The sequence below is a fragment of the Bicyclus anynana genome, chromosome 19 (assembly GCF_947172395.1).
Source record: "Bicyclus anynana chromosome 19, ilBicAnyn1.1, whole genome shotgun sequence".
NCBI classification, from domain to species: Eukaryota; Metazoa; Arthropoda; class Insecta; order Lepidoptera; family Nymphalidae; genus Bicyclus; species Bicyclus anynana.
In genome coordinates, this window is record NC_069101.1 from 11,417,142 (window position 1) to 11,433,304 (window position 16,163).

General features: G+C 35.6%; 1 protein-coding gene across 2 annotated transcripts in view; it reads left to right on the top strand.

The window, feature by feature from the left end:
• Positions 1 to 3,916: 3,916 nt before the first annotated feature.
• Positions 3,917 to 16,163, top strand: part of LOC112045545 (protein gooseberry) — a 48,341-nt gene continuing 36,094 nt past the window's right edge. The window contains exon 1 of one of the 2 annotated variants that reach the window (XM_024081771.2): positions 3,917 to 4,204. In XM_024081771.2, the coding sequence (XP_023937539.2) occupies positions 4,132 to 4,204 (73 nt within the window). In that variant the 5' untranslated portion in view covers positions 3,917 to 4,131. The remainder of the gene's footprint in view (positions 4,205 to 16,163) is intronic. The other variant, XM_052887426.1, reaches the window with a different exon arrangement.

The window sequence follows — 16,163 nt, forward strand, 5'->3', positions numbered from 1 at the left end:
TTGACAGACTTCACACACGCAGAGAATTAAGAAAATTCTCTGGTATGCAGGTTTCCTCACGATGTTTTCCTTCACCATTTAAAAAAAAATATTATCACGTATTATTACGTTTAAGACACGTGGTATTTCATTGCTTAAAATGCACACAACTGAAAAGTTGGTGGTGTATGCCCCAGACCGGATTTGAACCCACACCCTCCGGAATCGGAGGCAGAGGTCATATCCACTGGGCTATCACAGCCTCTGGAACGAAGGTAATAATTTGAGATGTGTGTTCTTTCTTGAAAATAATTATTACGACAAGATTTAGTTACTATCTGCAATTAATGCAAAATAGAGGGTTTTTGAGAACTAAAATTGTAGGCTTTCTATAATTCTAAATCCACAGCACACGATAATTAAATGCTGCAATAATAATGAGGTAAGGTACTTGATTTGAAGAAGTCTAAAGATCAATCAATCATCAGGATATCTATTACAAACGATGTAACAATAGATTGAAGGTTCTCAAAGTGTTATGATCGCCTGTTGATTTCGCCATAACGAGTAATCCCAAGACGCCACTCGATTTTGTTGTGACACACGCCGTTCCATTCCATTCATTCATTTTGCCACTGAAGCAATCAAAAGTGACATTATGACAGACTCCTTGCAGACATGTTCGAGTGTGTGAGTTCGAGACACATTCATTCAATTTTTTTTTCATTAAAACCATGAATGATACGTGACTGTGCGGTTTTAATTTCATTTTGTAATTTCTTTTATTTCTTTTTTTTTCTTGCCTTCTTCAATATTTTTTAAATGTATGATTGAACGAACAAGTGTTTTTATTTCCTTTCAAGACAACGTTGAATGAAAGCTCGCATGAAGTAAGTGGCAATAACAAAAATATTGTTGTCCCTTATCTATGGGTTGTAAAAATTTTATTAGTCAATAACGTCTAGTTGTAGTAGTAAAATCAAAATGTAGATACGAACACCTATTATAAATACATCATTATCGTTATCAAACCATATTCGGCTCACTACTGAGCACAAGTCTCCTCTCAGAATGAGAGGGATTAGACCAAAGAGTCCACGCGGGCCCAATTCAAACATGAAGAGAATTCTTTCTCAGGTATGCAGGTTTCCTCGCGATGTTTTTCCTTACCGTTTGAAACACGTGATATTTAATTTCTTAAAATGCACACAACTGAAAAGTTCGAGGGAGTAACCTAACCTCCGGAATCGGAGGCAGAGGTCATATCACTGCACATAATTAGTGTTAATTCTACACGTTCCGGTACGACGTCGTGTAGAAACCGAAATGGGTGTGGATTTTCATCCGACGCCTATCCGCTTCCATCTTAGATTGCATCATCACTTACCATCAGCTGTATTGTAGACCTACAAGGGAAAGGGAGGACTGGGAAGACAATATACTACTTTTGGTACAATACACACATAGCTCAAAAAAAATTGTGGGAATCAAACCCAAGTTCTTACAAGCAGAAGGCTCGGTCACTGCGCCTCTCAGCCGCCATTTAAGAATATCAGAAACAGCTGTTCTCCAGAAATCACGATTCCACCAAAAAATGAAACGCGTATCGAATCGCGCAGTGTTCGCGAGACACTCGCATACGCTCCGCTCGACAATACGTCGATACAAAAGTCGATAATTTGCATGACGGCTTTTTATCGATACCTACTATTGTTGACACCTCACTGGCAGCTGCATTTTGCTAGATGTAAAAACACCGGTTCTGTTTCATAATGTGAACTCCAACATCAATCCACGCTTAACGACAAAACTTCTTAAACTTAAGACGGTCATAGAACTAACGACAAGGCACTGATCATTAGGGAAATGTTTAATTTTTGACGACCTTTCTAGCGCCGTTCATAGTGCTGTGGTTCTCAACAGAGATTGGGATTTTAAATTTAAATAGGCTCAGGTCTGGTCTAGAGGAAGCATTAGGCTATGGCTAGTTACCACCCTACAGACAAAGACGTACCGCCATCGTTTAGCGTTCCGGTACGAAGTCGCGTAGAAACCGTCCGTGTGATCGCAGTCAAGGACTAAGTTAGTCCTCAAAGAATAAAAAACTTTCGGTTATAGGTATAACTGTGCAGAGCAGGCATGGAGGAAGCATCTCTTGTCTCATCTCTCCTAAACACGAGATTGATAGATAGGTAGATGCAGTGGAGTATCAAAACAACGCGCAGTCTACATTGGCTAACCTAGCAATACTCTGTGAGGCATCTGGGTGCTCGTTAAACTTCTAGAGCGAGCTCCGCTGGCCGGAGTGAATCCACCGGAGACCAGCACCAATGGACCTACACACAACCTCATTGCCAAATGCGGGAAAAGGCCCAAGAACGAAAAAGAAGAAGAAGGCTTATATGAAATTTCCAATACCTTCAATTTGCTTTTTTTTTATTATTCTTTACAAGTTAGCCCTTGACTATGATGCAATTGATGCAATCTAAGATGGAAGCGGGCTAACTTGTTAGGAGGAGGATGAAAATCCACACTCCTTTCGGTTTCTACACGACATCGTACCGGAACGCTAAATCGCTTGGCGGTACGTCTTTGTCGGTAGGGTGGTAATTAGCCACGGCTAAAGCCTCCCACCAGCCAGACCAGAATCAATTAAGAAAACCTCAATCGGCCCAGCCGGGGATCGAACCCAGGACCTCCGTCATGTTAATCCACCGCGCATACCACTGCGCCACGGAGGCCAACATTTAAAGACGTAAAGGCGTAGGTTTATCTTAATGTTATTTAAACAGATTACCTACCTACGTATTAAATACAAGTTAAATTCATCAGATTAAGTATTAGCCTAGCCTATAAATATTGTCCACTTTAATGAAAAAATATTTCAACCTAAAATAAATTACTAATTGAAAAACGTTTTGCCACAGCAAAAAATACCTTTTAAGCAGTGAGAATTGTTTTTATTGATAACAAGTTGCTATTCTTGGAAGTATTATTCAATTCTAATACCTAATGCCTTTTTAAAATACATTTACAGTTGATTGGAACATGACTTACGAGTCATAGCGATCATGAAGAATTTATAGATATTGTTTTTATACCAATACGTTTTATAAGAGCCGATGGACTTTGAGGTCCTAAGGTTCTGGAATAGGGACCCTGTACAAGAAAGAGCAGTGTCAGTGGACCCCTCACCAGATGGACTGAAGACATCAAGCGAGTCGCAGGGATTTGCTGGATGCAGGCGCCTTGGCAATGTGATGTTTGGAAGTCCCTACAAAAGGCCTATGTCTTGCAGTGGACGTCCATCGGCTGATATGATGATGATGATGATTATGAAGTTTTAAAACTTGATAAAAGATTGGCGAACCCCTGCAACTTTTGTCATAATAAACATTAAAATTTGAAATTCATCATTTTATTTACAACTAAACTTATTTTATATCTATTGTGCTAATTTTCTTCTTAATCTATTAAGCTATTCTGAAGTTGTAATTGGCGTAACAAACCAGACTTTGTTTTATAATAATATACCAAGTACATAATATATTTAACTTATTCACATGTGGATTAACATACATGTAATATTTTTTATCGATTTATTTAATTTCACCTTTTTACATAATAAAAATAAAATGCATTCTGCAAATGAATTCAATATCACTATAGTAAACTATTATTTTGGTAATGACCGTTGACACCGAAGTTAAAAGTTATGTAGCGAATAAATTTACACCCTTTTAAAAGCGGCGTCTCTTACAACATATATACGTGACTTTCCCGTGATTTAGTATTATTACCAGTAAATAAAAAATGGTAGGGGAGCAAAGAGGTGGAGCGAAATGCTATTGTGATGGCCTATGAGTACTGATTAGGGTCCCCGAAATAATAATAGTGGCGTTGGACTTCGTAATTGATTCGCTCATATCATAGCTATACCACGGTGTGTGTGATACTAACGCGACATTTGAAACGCCTTAAAACAAGATCACTAACAGTTAAATACAAACTAATTTAGATATGTACAAAAAAAGTCAAAGTTTCATAATGGTGTGCCTCAGTTCTCGTGAATTTGATAATTACCCGTGTATAAGTGAATAATACAGTGTTGTGAAAGATAATAAAACTCGATCGCAATTAAAAAAAATCAAAATGGATTACTCAACAGGAACCGCGTCTTCCATGAACAATATGAGACCAATCTTCGGAGCGTACGCTTTTCAAGGTGAGTCACAAATTGTTATAGTCTTTAGACACGAATGCGAGATGAGAAAAAAGGTCCGATATGCTTAATTACAATCTTCCCAGGTACCAATAAAACAAGCAATAATACGTCGGAATCAAAGACCCGAAATCAATATCGGCTATTGCCTAAACAATAAAAATTTGGGCACAGCGCATTACAATTACATCCCGTGAGCGGTTCCGTAAAGAATTGCTGTAACTTAGCAACGCAAATTGTCTCGAGATACATCAAAACTAGTAGACGACGCTGACTCATCGAGAACACTCAAAAAGTATAAAAGCCCACGATATCAAGAATCAGACGAAACTAATAAATCTTAATTATCAAAACCCGAAATAGATATTTACAATAATATAACGATCACAACAATCCGATCTTACAAATCGGCTCATATTCCTATTATTGCCGCGGACCTCTAAAAAACGAAGATACCTTTCAAAAAGCCGCTTATTAACCTCTCATCGAATCCGACCGTAAAATGTAAACTCGATAAAGCCACCAATTAAAACTAAATATGAGAATTTCGATAATCAAAGTCAAGCCGCTACGTCTGACACCGGAGAGCATTTCTTCTAATAAAAAAATAAATCGCGTTTTTTGTGCCGAAGGTCACAAACGTAGGATGATTTTTGCCTTCCGACAGCGATTACAGGGCAACAATGAGCCCCTATCCCGGGGCATAAGAATCGGTACAAAAAAGTCCAGTTCGGCCACGACAAAATTCATTCTGGAATACAGGACGGGATAGGTGGTGATAATAACAATGCTTTATGAAAAGGTTTAGCCAACTAATTTGTTTTTTCTCGGCTACTGTCGATCTCGGTAGCGCTGCACCTTTTTTTGTTGTCGGAGATCAATCAGTCAAAATAACAGTGTGATACCGCCTTTGATGCGGTCCGCCCGACTGGTTCAATCTCGCTCTGATACATGATTAGATGACCGATGATGCAGCAAACCGGGTAACTGATCCAAAAACCAACCAACACGTCGCTCCACCAGTAGATTAGCTTAAAATAATAATTATACACTGCGCTTATTACCATCCAAATTGATTTCCATGATTTCTTATCAGTACGTAAGTACTAGCATATTTTGTGTGCATACATTTTGTTTTCCTTGATAATTCCAATTGTTGTAAACACTATTTTTATCGTTAAACTTTCCTGATTTTTTTCTCATTCCTTAATTTTGAGTTCAAAATAATTGTGCTTTATAAATAGTTTTAAAAAAATTGTATCTAATGATATCAGCATATACTTATTTATAGCTTTGTTTAAATTTAAGTTTGTTTCTTATGAAAAAAGAAATAGGTTTTCTTAATCACAAAAGTTTACCATGCGTAGCATTAGACAGCCCACCTGCAGCGTTAGATACATTTACATCAAAATATTCCAACTTATTTATATAAACCTCTTCAAAACGTTCAGTAGCCCACCGCAACACAACTCCAGTTTGTAACGCAAAGTAAATGAAGGCGGACGAAACAAATGATGTCAATGACATCGTAATGACTGTCCATCATTTCGAGCCGTCAAAAGTGTCTCACCGAGCTTACCAGGGCTGGCATCAAGGGAATAAATTAAAATGTACCTCCCAATGTTAATACAAATACAAATCTTTTATACTACTAGCTACTAGGTAGATAAGATAACAGAGGATCTTTTACAATAATATTAAAACTACGTACCTAAATATCTATAACTACATATTATAAAAATTAAAAAGAAAATATACTAAATTTAAATTATATCTAAAGGCTCAGGCGTCGTAGAATTCGTCTGAATCGACTATCACAGGTAAAGTGCCCAGAAGGCTGGCAGTATTGCCACGTTGTATGGCAATACTAATTCTTTGGCCTAAATATAGGCCAGCCTTCTGGTCACGGGAGGTGTCGATTAAACGCTTTGCAATTTCTTTGTAAAGAAAGCGTGTACTCGGACCCCACGGTCCTAGTGTTTCGACCGCAAACGGCTCAAATATGTAATCTCCGACGAGATTGCTATATTTGCGCCGCTTGAGGGCTCTGCTGATATAAATATAATTTAATATTCTGCTGGGTTTAAATCTTTTTGATATAAACCCAGCAGAATATTAAATATCATCATACTTCTTTGTTCCGAAAGTTATGATTGCCGTTGGTGTTGGTTGGTGAAATTATAGTCACCAGATGACAAAACACTTAATTGACTGCTTTGTCTCCCTCAGGTCAACATATTGTTTAGAATTAGACTTATCAGGTGTGCTACTCGTGGACTCATGAATTCTTATCCATCTTTCAAAATAATTGTCAATGCTAGTCAAAAGTTCAAAACTTTGAAAGTTACTCGCCCGTACTAAGCATGTTAAGCCGTAGATCCTGATTATATTTTTGATACAACTGCGTAAATCCATGGTGTATTTTATAGCTCCAAATTGTCATAGATCTCATAGAAGAGAAAAGGCATGTACCTTACATTTTTTTTTTAATTATCCTGATGATGTTAATGATAAATAATTATGATATTGATGCCGGTTTTACAAATTAAGCTCCAAATTAACTCATAAAGAAGAAGCCAGTGCCTTGTAATAGGTCTTTCAAAAGTTAGCCTGATGACGAAGATGATGATTTAGATGTCGAAAATGATGATGACAATGATGTCGATATCGTTGATCATAAATGATTTAAATACTAAGTTAAGTCTCAGTAAAGTAAAACAATGCCTACAAGATTAAGAACGGATATATTTGAAATCAATTTATCATAAAACACGTCTGTAACTCTAGTTTCAAACCCATACTGGGTCCTTACTCATGAGCTGGTTTTTGTAACGTGGTGTGAGCCTAACTCGCGCTAATAACAGCCACGATAGTTTAAATTCAAAAATATCTTGGTTATTTTTGGCATCCCTTTAAGCTTGCAGTTCTGATGGCTGTTAACGTGCAAGTTTTTGCGGCATCTGATAAATTTCACACTGATGCGCCTACGAAGTTACGAACACAAAGAGAATCCTCCCCCCTTTTTACATGTAGCGATAAAGTCAATCATTCTGGGCTATCTTGCCGAAATCTTATTATATTTTTCTTCTTCATTTGCTCTTTTGTTATATCCAATTTCATATATCTAATGCGATTACGTTGGTCATTAATGTAACGACTTTATTATAAGTGAGAGTTGTAAGCAGCCTTACACTGCCTTTCTGGGCCTATTTGGTTTTGTATTACGAAATCCTAGGTTCGAATCTTGGAGGTTTTGTTTTTTTACAAGAAATTCTATGAATTAATTTTCAATCAAAGTTGAGAAGTTAGTGGATTACTCTGTCTCAAAATGCATGATATAAGTAAATAAGCCATTGATCCCGATCGTTAATTATCATTATAACCCAATAGTAATAATTACAGAGAAAACATAAAACAATTCTGCATTGAAGCAACATGTTGAGTATAAGGTGGGCCTATATCCAAACTTCTATGGCTGTCTAAAAATGTATAATAATTATTAACTACATCCTTAAGATCCTAATTTACATCCTAATACTTTTATCATATTATATAAATATAATAGGATAATGTGTAATGGTATTAACTCTAATGGGAAGTAGAACGAAAGAGGGAAAAATTTCAAAATTATAAATTAAACAGCCCAATCAATCATAGAATTATTAAACATAATAATTGTGATAACGAAATTGCATATTATTATTAGCGAATAATAAACATAAACAAACAAGAAGAAAATAGTCAGACTGAGCCAAAAAAGCTGTAGAAATTCAATTAAAGAGATAAATATCTTTATGGCTTTATGGTTATTATTTGCTGATGTCATATTTTCTACTTAACGCGCCTCCCCTTTAACTTTTATGGCCAATTTTTTTACGGTAAAATAAATTTTGGAATTTTAGAATTGAATTATGGAAATATAAGAAATATATGCGCCTATGATTCTTTGCTGAAGAATTTATTGTAAAGTATAAATTGCACAATTTAATATAAAACGTGATTTAGCAAGTAAGTATTTGAAGTTGAAGCAACAGCAAGCATACTGAAATCTATGGACATTATTACTTTTCTAGCAACTACATAATCAATCAGTAAGGGTTTAAAAGGAGAAAAAACACATCAAATTAAATCGGAAGCTGGCGGTCCGCCGTCCATTGAGAAAACCACACATCTCGTGATTAATTACCCTCGCGTAGACCTTCATTCCAATTCATATACCTATATTGAACAGCAAAGTAATTGACAGATAAATATAGAAATCTAAAATAAAGTACGAGCTTTCGTCCTCGTTTTCTACCTCGGAACTACCTAATGAGACCTATTAAGTATGTATGTTATCCTAGATTATACACCTAAATTAGACACCTACCTTGTCGAATTTAATCCAAATCTATCCAGGTTTTCCTAGATTATGTTACTTATATCTAAACATACTAAATTTCACATTTATTATGTTAATAAGATTTCCGGTTACCATTTGCTATGCAAGTTCCTACCGCTTCCTATATGCTGAAGTTACTTTTGCATTTCTAATAGGTATTACTAGTATGATTTATTTCGCATTTGAAGACAAATGATTTTTTCATTAAAAAACACCTAAACTTTTGACCTTTGCCAAAAAGCATAAATATAAACTTTCAGAATGAACTTGACGTCTCGATTAACTACTAGTGCAACACATGATCTATTACAAACTAAAAACAACGCGAAACATACAAAAATACCAAGCGGCGGAAAAATCAATTTTGTCAGCCACATAAATCTCAACGCTGAAGCCATTTTTGTTGCAAACGACACTTATTTATAGCCAACCTATAAAAGCAACTCCTGTATAGTTTGATCGGTAAAACGCGAAGAATTCCACCCATCATGTTTTATCTTTCTACCCTTCTAATTTTATGGCATTTGATGCTCGCTCGGTAATAGAAGTTGACATATTTGTTGGTCAGGAACGCGGTTGCCAGTTGAAAAAAGTGCAGAATGCCTAGCACGCCTCACCACCAGCACGGCCTGATTGAGTTATAAGCTATAATGGCAATACCGTCGTGTTTTTGCACTGTTTTTCACTTGAATGCCATATGGCGAGGCGTCAACTCATATTTAATATACATTAGGTGCAGTCTTCGATCTTTGATTTGAGCTTTCTTGCCTACCGGAATGCGTGACTTGTTTATTTTGATTTGTCACCTTTGATATATGAATCCTTTTTGTTATTAACTGTAATATGTTATTATGGATGACTGGAGAACTTGATTACGTCGCTTTTGAGGCTTCGATTCCATTTTCATTTTATAACCGAGCGATGTTGTATGGGCAGGTGTGGTATGTGGAGTACATTTGCGAGAACATTATAGCACCTACTTAGTTTATTCATATTGATTTGAAGAACATAATCTACTTGTTTATTATTGTGTTTAATATTGTAGAGCGACTAGATTCTAAATATTAAACAAAGCTATCTAAAAAAATTACTGTGACAGACAGGCAGACAGACGAGCGATCATAAAAGGGTTCCGTGATTGTACGTACGTATGTTTGTAACCCAAATGAAAATAGTTATAGTTTTTTAGTTAGTCTCGGTAAATCTCGGGTACGGTTTTACCGATTACAATATTCATTTCTATGCACTAACACAGAATATAATAAAAATGGGAGGAAATTCAAAGAAATCTAAAAATAATCTATTGGTAATTTCGTAAAGGAATTTCCATTACAACGTATTCCCTTGGCGCAAACCAGGGTAGCTAGGGTAATTTAATAAAAACATCACCTACTTTTTAATTAAGTGACTAACAATTTATGACACATACGATTTAATAAAGATAATATTATGTTTGTGTTAATTAAGTTATCATAGAATAACTTTAAGAAATTATTGTATTTGTCTTATGTTGCGCTGATAAACAAATTGTTTATATTCTAAATAATGTTCTGAATTATCAGGATTCTATTATTGTAGTAGCAGAAAATAACTTTTTTATAGATAGGAACACAAATAGATGTATAATTGTTTTCATTTATTTTTCTGTTTTAAGTAATATTACAGAATAATTATGAAATCTTAAATATAAGTTCTATAGAACTCGAATTAATTTCAGAGGGACTTTATCAAAGGCGAGACAGCCAGTCGCCGGTCCTGATTTAACTCAACGTAGTAATTCTTATTCCAATGAATTAAAGGTGCTTTTCGTTTAAATTTCCAATCTTTTGTTAACTCGATGCATGGAAGGTATTTCCCATTAACTGGATTTGGCTGTCTCAGAATAATTATATAAATTCTTTTGGCTATAATATCCACAGAAAGATTCGATTTTTCCCAAATAATAGTGAATAATAGTGAACCTGATTAAATTAAGTGGAATTAGATTTGAAATTCATGAAAATATAATACTTCACATTAACACTTGTTTCAGATTTTTGTAAACTAAACCTTCTTATCAAGACGGTTAAAATAGCAGATAAAAAATTAAAAAGTAATAAAGGTTTGGACTTTCGAGACCCTCTATATCCTAATGCACTAAAAATTGAATTGATCTTTCATAGTTGCCTTTCAGCATTTAGGAACTATTCAAGTAAATCTGTCTGTCTGTCTATCTGTTACTTTTTCACGGCTACACCCTGAACCGATTTTCCTGAAATGTTGTATCGAAATTGGATCTTGGACACATACGTAGAATACCGAAACGTACGCACGTATGTACTTATCCCAAAAAAATCCATGGTTCTCGCAAGAATTGTAAAAAATTGAATTTCATGCGCATGAAGTCATTTATAATTTCATCATTCATCTACGTCAATCGTCCAGGCACTCCATAGTCAATATTCATTTCAATTAGGCTTAGTTTACAAGATGGTGATAATAATTAGTCCAAAACTTAGAATTACGAGGGTTCCAAAATGCGCCTTGGTCCAAGAAGGGCCCACAACAAACTCAGCCAAGTAATGTCAGCCAGTCATTATGAAAGCCTCCTCTACCGCCGCGGGTTACAAAGCCGGGTAGCCGCGTTATAATCGAAAGGCTGGTGGGACGCCTAATTAAAGATGTGAATACATCACACTCAGGCGGACCACTCACCTGCGATCTATATAACTTATATTGATATACACCTCTTTTAAGCCTTATAAAGAACCATAGATTTAAAGACCATAGACTTAAAGTTGCTTTAGAGCTTTCTGCAATCGTTATGATTTGGACAAGACAAAAGGCTGTTTTTTTTTGTAGTAGAGATTTTTGTGCTAATGCCAAATATTCTATTATAATTGTGACTAGCGCTGCTACCGCGTCGAAACAGAGGCGAATATAGATGGCTATTGTAACTAACATAAAAGTATAAGATTGTCTGGATATTTGCAAAATAAATAAGATTATAAAATTTCAAAATCTATTTAAAATCTTTTATCGTAACTTAGATGAAAATTCATACAGTTTAAGCTTCCTTATATTAAATGTGACATTTTTAATATGTGAACTGTAAACATAAACGCACAAATAACAGAGTTATTAGTAATTTTGTTTGAACGAATACAAATCTAACGATCACTATGTACCTACGACGTCATTGATTCGTACCATTTTGTATAGGGTGTTTTTCAGGGATCCATGGCAGTGCCGCAAATCTGACCCTTTAAATCCCTGTAGCTCCGAAAGTAATGATCGCAGATACTCTGTTACTTTTACAAAAATGCTTTACTATTAGCATGCTCTTAATTTATTTACAATTTAAAAAACTGTCATCATCCCTGTTGTCTTATGCGACTTAATTTCATTTAGTCGCATAGCAAACAACAACATGGGAGTGTCATCAGCAGACTTGCCAGACTATAGACCTAGCCACTAGACTAGTTAAGTTTAAGTTTTAAACTTTATTCAATAGTTATCAGACGTAGTCACTCTATTATACGGTTAGATTAAAAATTACATACAAAAAAATGGAATATCATACACATATATTTTGATAGAAGGCAATATTTGGGCCACCAGCCGATTTAATTCACTTGAGATGATTCTTTCTATTGTGTCCCGCCTTCATTGGGCCCTGAAGGGCATATTGCTCTACTTGAGCGCTCCTAGAGCAGTTATAAAATAGTACCAGTCATTTCAAACAGCAGGTTAGTATTAAGGTCCGTTTATATCTACAGACGTTTAGCGTGCCAGACACGTGCCGAGACAGACAAAATAATATTCTTCTAAACAGTGTTTAGTAACGTATTTATATCTACAGCAGTCTGTCAAAGTCTGTGCGGCCGCGTTACGATAGATGTAAATACGTTATTTATCACTGTAGGTATAGAAGAATATTATTTTGTCTGCCACGATACGTGTCTGGCACGCTAATTGTCTGTAGATATAAACGGACCTTTACTGTTTGAATATGTATACAGTATAGTCGAAGGAACAAGACTAATAACCCCGCATGGATTCGAAACTGTACACTAATAGTTAACTAAAACCCAAAAGCGAAAACACAGTGCTAAACTATTATAAACACAAACATATTTTTTGATTCGGTCTTAACTTCAGAATTTTCATAATATAGAAACTACACTTGGAAGCGAATAAATCGGGCCATCTGCAATTTGTATGTTTCTCAGACATTATTATTTTGGTTCAATATGTCGTATTAAATTGAATCATAAATATTATTTTTTATTAAATTCTAAGAGTGTTTAACAAAATCACTGTACAGTCGTTTGCATTTGTAGGTTGCGCTTCATTTAGTTGCTTGAACTGCATTTCATGTTATCATTATTTAGACCATCTGCATAAATTGCAATGAAATTGTCTTTCTTTATCAACTCCTTTAATTTACTAAATCTTTCTTTAACTCATTTGTTAATTTCTAAAACTCGTTTCAACCACACACAATTTAACAAAATTACCCGTTTTTTTTAGACCAGATTAGTGCTAAGAGTTTTTAATTGAAAGTATTTAATTTTTCATTCATAACTTTTAAAATAACCTTTGGAACAGTTATGTTTCAATTAGATGCAATTCATAATATCTACCTAAAATATTAACGACAAAGTATTGAAAATGCAATTGGCTCGATTTCTTTGCTCGCAAGTGCATTATCACACAACAGGTACCTAACCATGGTGACTTTCGAGCCAGTATTATTAAGGAATAGTAAATTAAAAATTTAAAATAGAATACATAGTAGGTACCAATATAGAGTCTAAAATGTTCATTGTAACGGCCAGTTTCTTCATCGCAAGTAACAGTCAAAGTAACGTCTAAATCAAAAGTGACGCTCTTATTCACTGAAAAATAAAGTCTTCTTTACTACTTACTACTTTTACTGTTACTTTAGCTTTACATGAAGAAACTGGCTGTAAGTCTACGAACGAACTGCAATCTGCATACACAGGAATACGCAAATAGGTAAGTAATATTTGAAGCAATAAAATCCTTATCAGCAAAGTTATCGCCGCGCAACGGAGCGCATTTTGCACGCTTCTAATGAACGCCTTATGAAACAGGCAATTTATCACATACGGCCTTATCATGAAACTGATAAATTTTATATGAAAAAACTTATATAAACAATGGCTGGCTTTATACCTTCGAACGCAGCCCGCTGAAACTGGAAAGAAAGAAAATTCTTTTGAAAATAACTCAAGCTGAATAATGTCATCATGAGCATAACATCAGCTGACGAATGGTTACAACAGGATATGGGCCTTTTGTAGAGACTTCTAAACGCCATGACTCCCTTCAACTCCCTTTGATTCCCTTCAACTCCCTTCGACTCTCTTCGACTTCCTTTAACTCCCTCTGACTCGCTAAAACTAAATAATCAGCGAAACTTTAATGGCTGAGGTATCGTCGCTCCTTAGATGAAGTGAAGATTAGGTCTGCTAATTTTATGCGGGTTTAAGGAGGGTATAAGGAGGGTTTAGTTTTTGATGTTTGAAGATGACAAGGACTGACGGATTAATTGTATGCAATGAAAGTTCTCGAGATATAAAGAAATGATTTTTCTTTATATTTTGTTTTTGAATTTTTCGGTTATTCAATCCTACTTCCTACTAATATTATAAACGCGAAAGTTTGTTACTCTTAAGCGCCGCTACTACTGCACCGATTTGTCTGAAATTTGAAATGGATTTTACTTTGAATTAATAATAGGAAACGCAGTGTTGGCCGACCCCCCACCAGGTGGACTGACGACATCAAGCGAGTCGCAGGGATTCGCTGGATGCAGGCGGCTCAGTATCGTGATGTTTGGAAGTCCCTACAAAAGGCCTATGTCCTGCAGTGGACGTCCATCGGCTGATATGATGATGATGATGATGAATAATAGGAATTCTGGATTAATACATTCATCCCGGAAAATCCATGGTTACCGTGGGATTTGGAAGAACTAAATTTCTACGTGAACGAAGTCGCGGGCGTCCGCTAGTAGTTAATAGTTAGTCTGCTATTTGGGACATTTTTAAAGATTGTGCAAGCAAGCAACCTGAGCAAGTAATAATTTTCTAATAGATATACTCTTTTTCTGTCGTGTACGGGTTTTTTAACGACATTTTACATAACACGTAGTGAGTATTTTGACATCAAAATACATAAATAATTGAATATTTCAGAAAAATATTTGTAATATAATAATACAGCTTGGAATGTAAAATATGAAAGACCTTTACAAAAATCTTTATTTAATGTAATGAACGTTAGAAACAGTGCCATCCTGACGCTTCTGAGAAGGCTAGCAAGATTACCCAACCGTAGAAGCTTTCTGGAAAATTACCCCTTAAATAACATACAAGCTTAGCCTCCAGGGAAACAGTGGAAAACTGTCTACGTAAAGAGTACGCTGGAAAATAAATATATCCTCTATTGTATTTGTTTTCTAAATTCCTAAACCTTTTAACAATTTTGTGTTCGGTTTCACTAAAGCAGTACGTGAACGTGGCTCGTTATTTTGGACCGGTGGCCTGCGACACCCAGACATACTTATTTTTAGGAAAGCGTAGCGTAATTTGTTGATAATAAAAAAATAATGTTGTGTACAAAAATAATGTTGTGCAGAATAACATGAGGAATTATTCCTCAAGTCACCATAAACTTCGTGCCAACTTTTCTAGAGACTCTTAAAATTACCTTCAATAAAAAAAATTGTAAACGGTGTTTTTCGAAACGTTGCCGCGAAGATAAGTAGCTGACGATTAGGGGCATGATTTCTCATATAACGCCGTTAAAAATATAAAAATACGCTTTATACTTAGGCGATTGAGGACTATGGGCCTTTGAAGATTTGTACCTTCCAAAGCCATCACAGTCTCCATTATTAGTAGTGGCGTTCACTTCATAAAAGCAAAAAATGCATTGCCTACCCTGAAGAGTCCGTGAGGAGTCTTCAAAGAAGGAATGTTCAATTTTGTACAGTGCATACTCCAGTCAGTAACCTTGTGCACGCCACTGATTATTGGCTACCAATCCTACCTATAGCAAGACCACACACAGGCTGACAAACTTTCAGCCTTCCTAATATGTGTTAGGTCTGACTTAGTCAGACTCTCAAGTCTATTTTGTAACGTTTCACATAAACTCTCATTACCAATTCGAACGAGATGTGTTTCGAATGACGAGTCTTTGTCGGCGCCTTATATCTTCAGTGCGACCATGAATAAATCAATGAAAACAAATAGTATTCGGCTACCAGTGTTCCTTAAAGCCTCTTTTTTAAATGACGTATAATCTAGCATTGTTTCAGCGCTCGTTTTGTTAAGAATTCCTCACTTATGTTAATTTATTCGTCAAGAAATAATGGGTAGAGCATATTCTCCTGCAAAGGCGGTGCGTTGTACGTATAGATAGATGCGAGGCGTAATTTGGTAGACACCGAAACTAATTTATTTAACAAAGGCCCGGCCGGCCGATAGAGCACTTTTTATACGTATACAAACATAATACGCTTGTAGCTACATGTAATTACTAATATTCTTAATTTGCTACCTGATG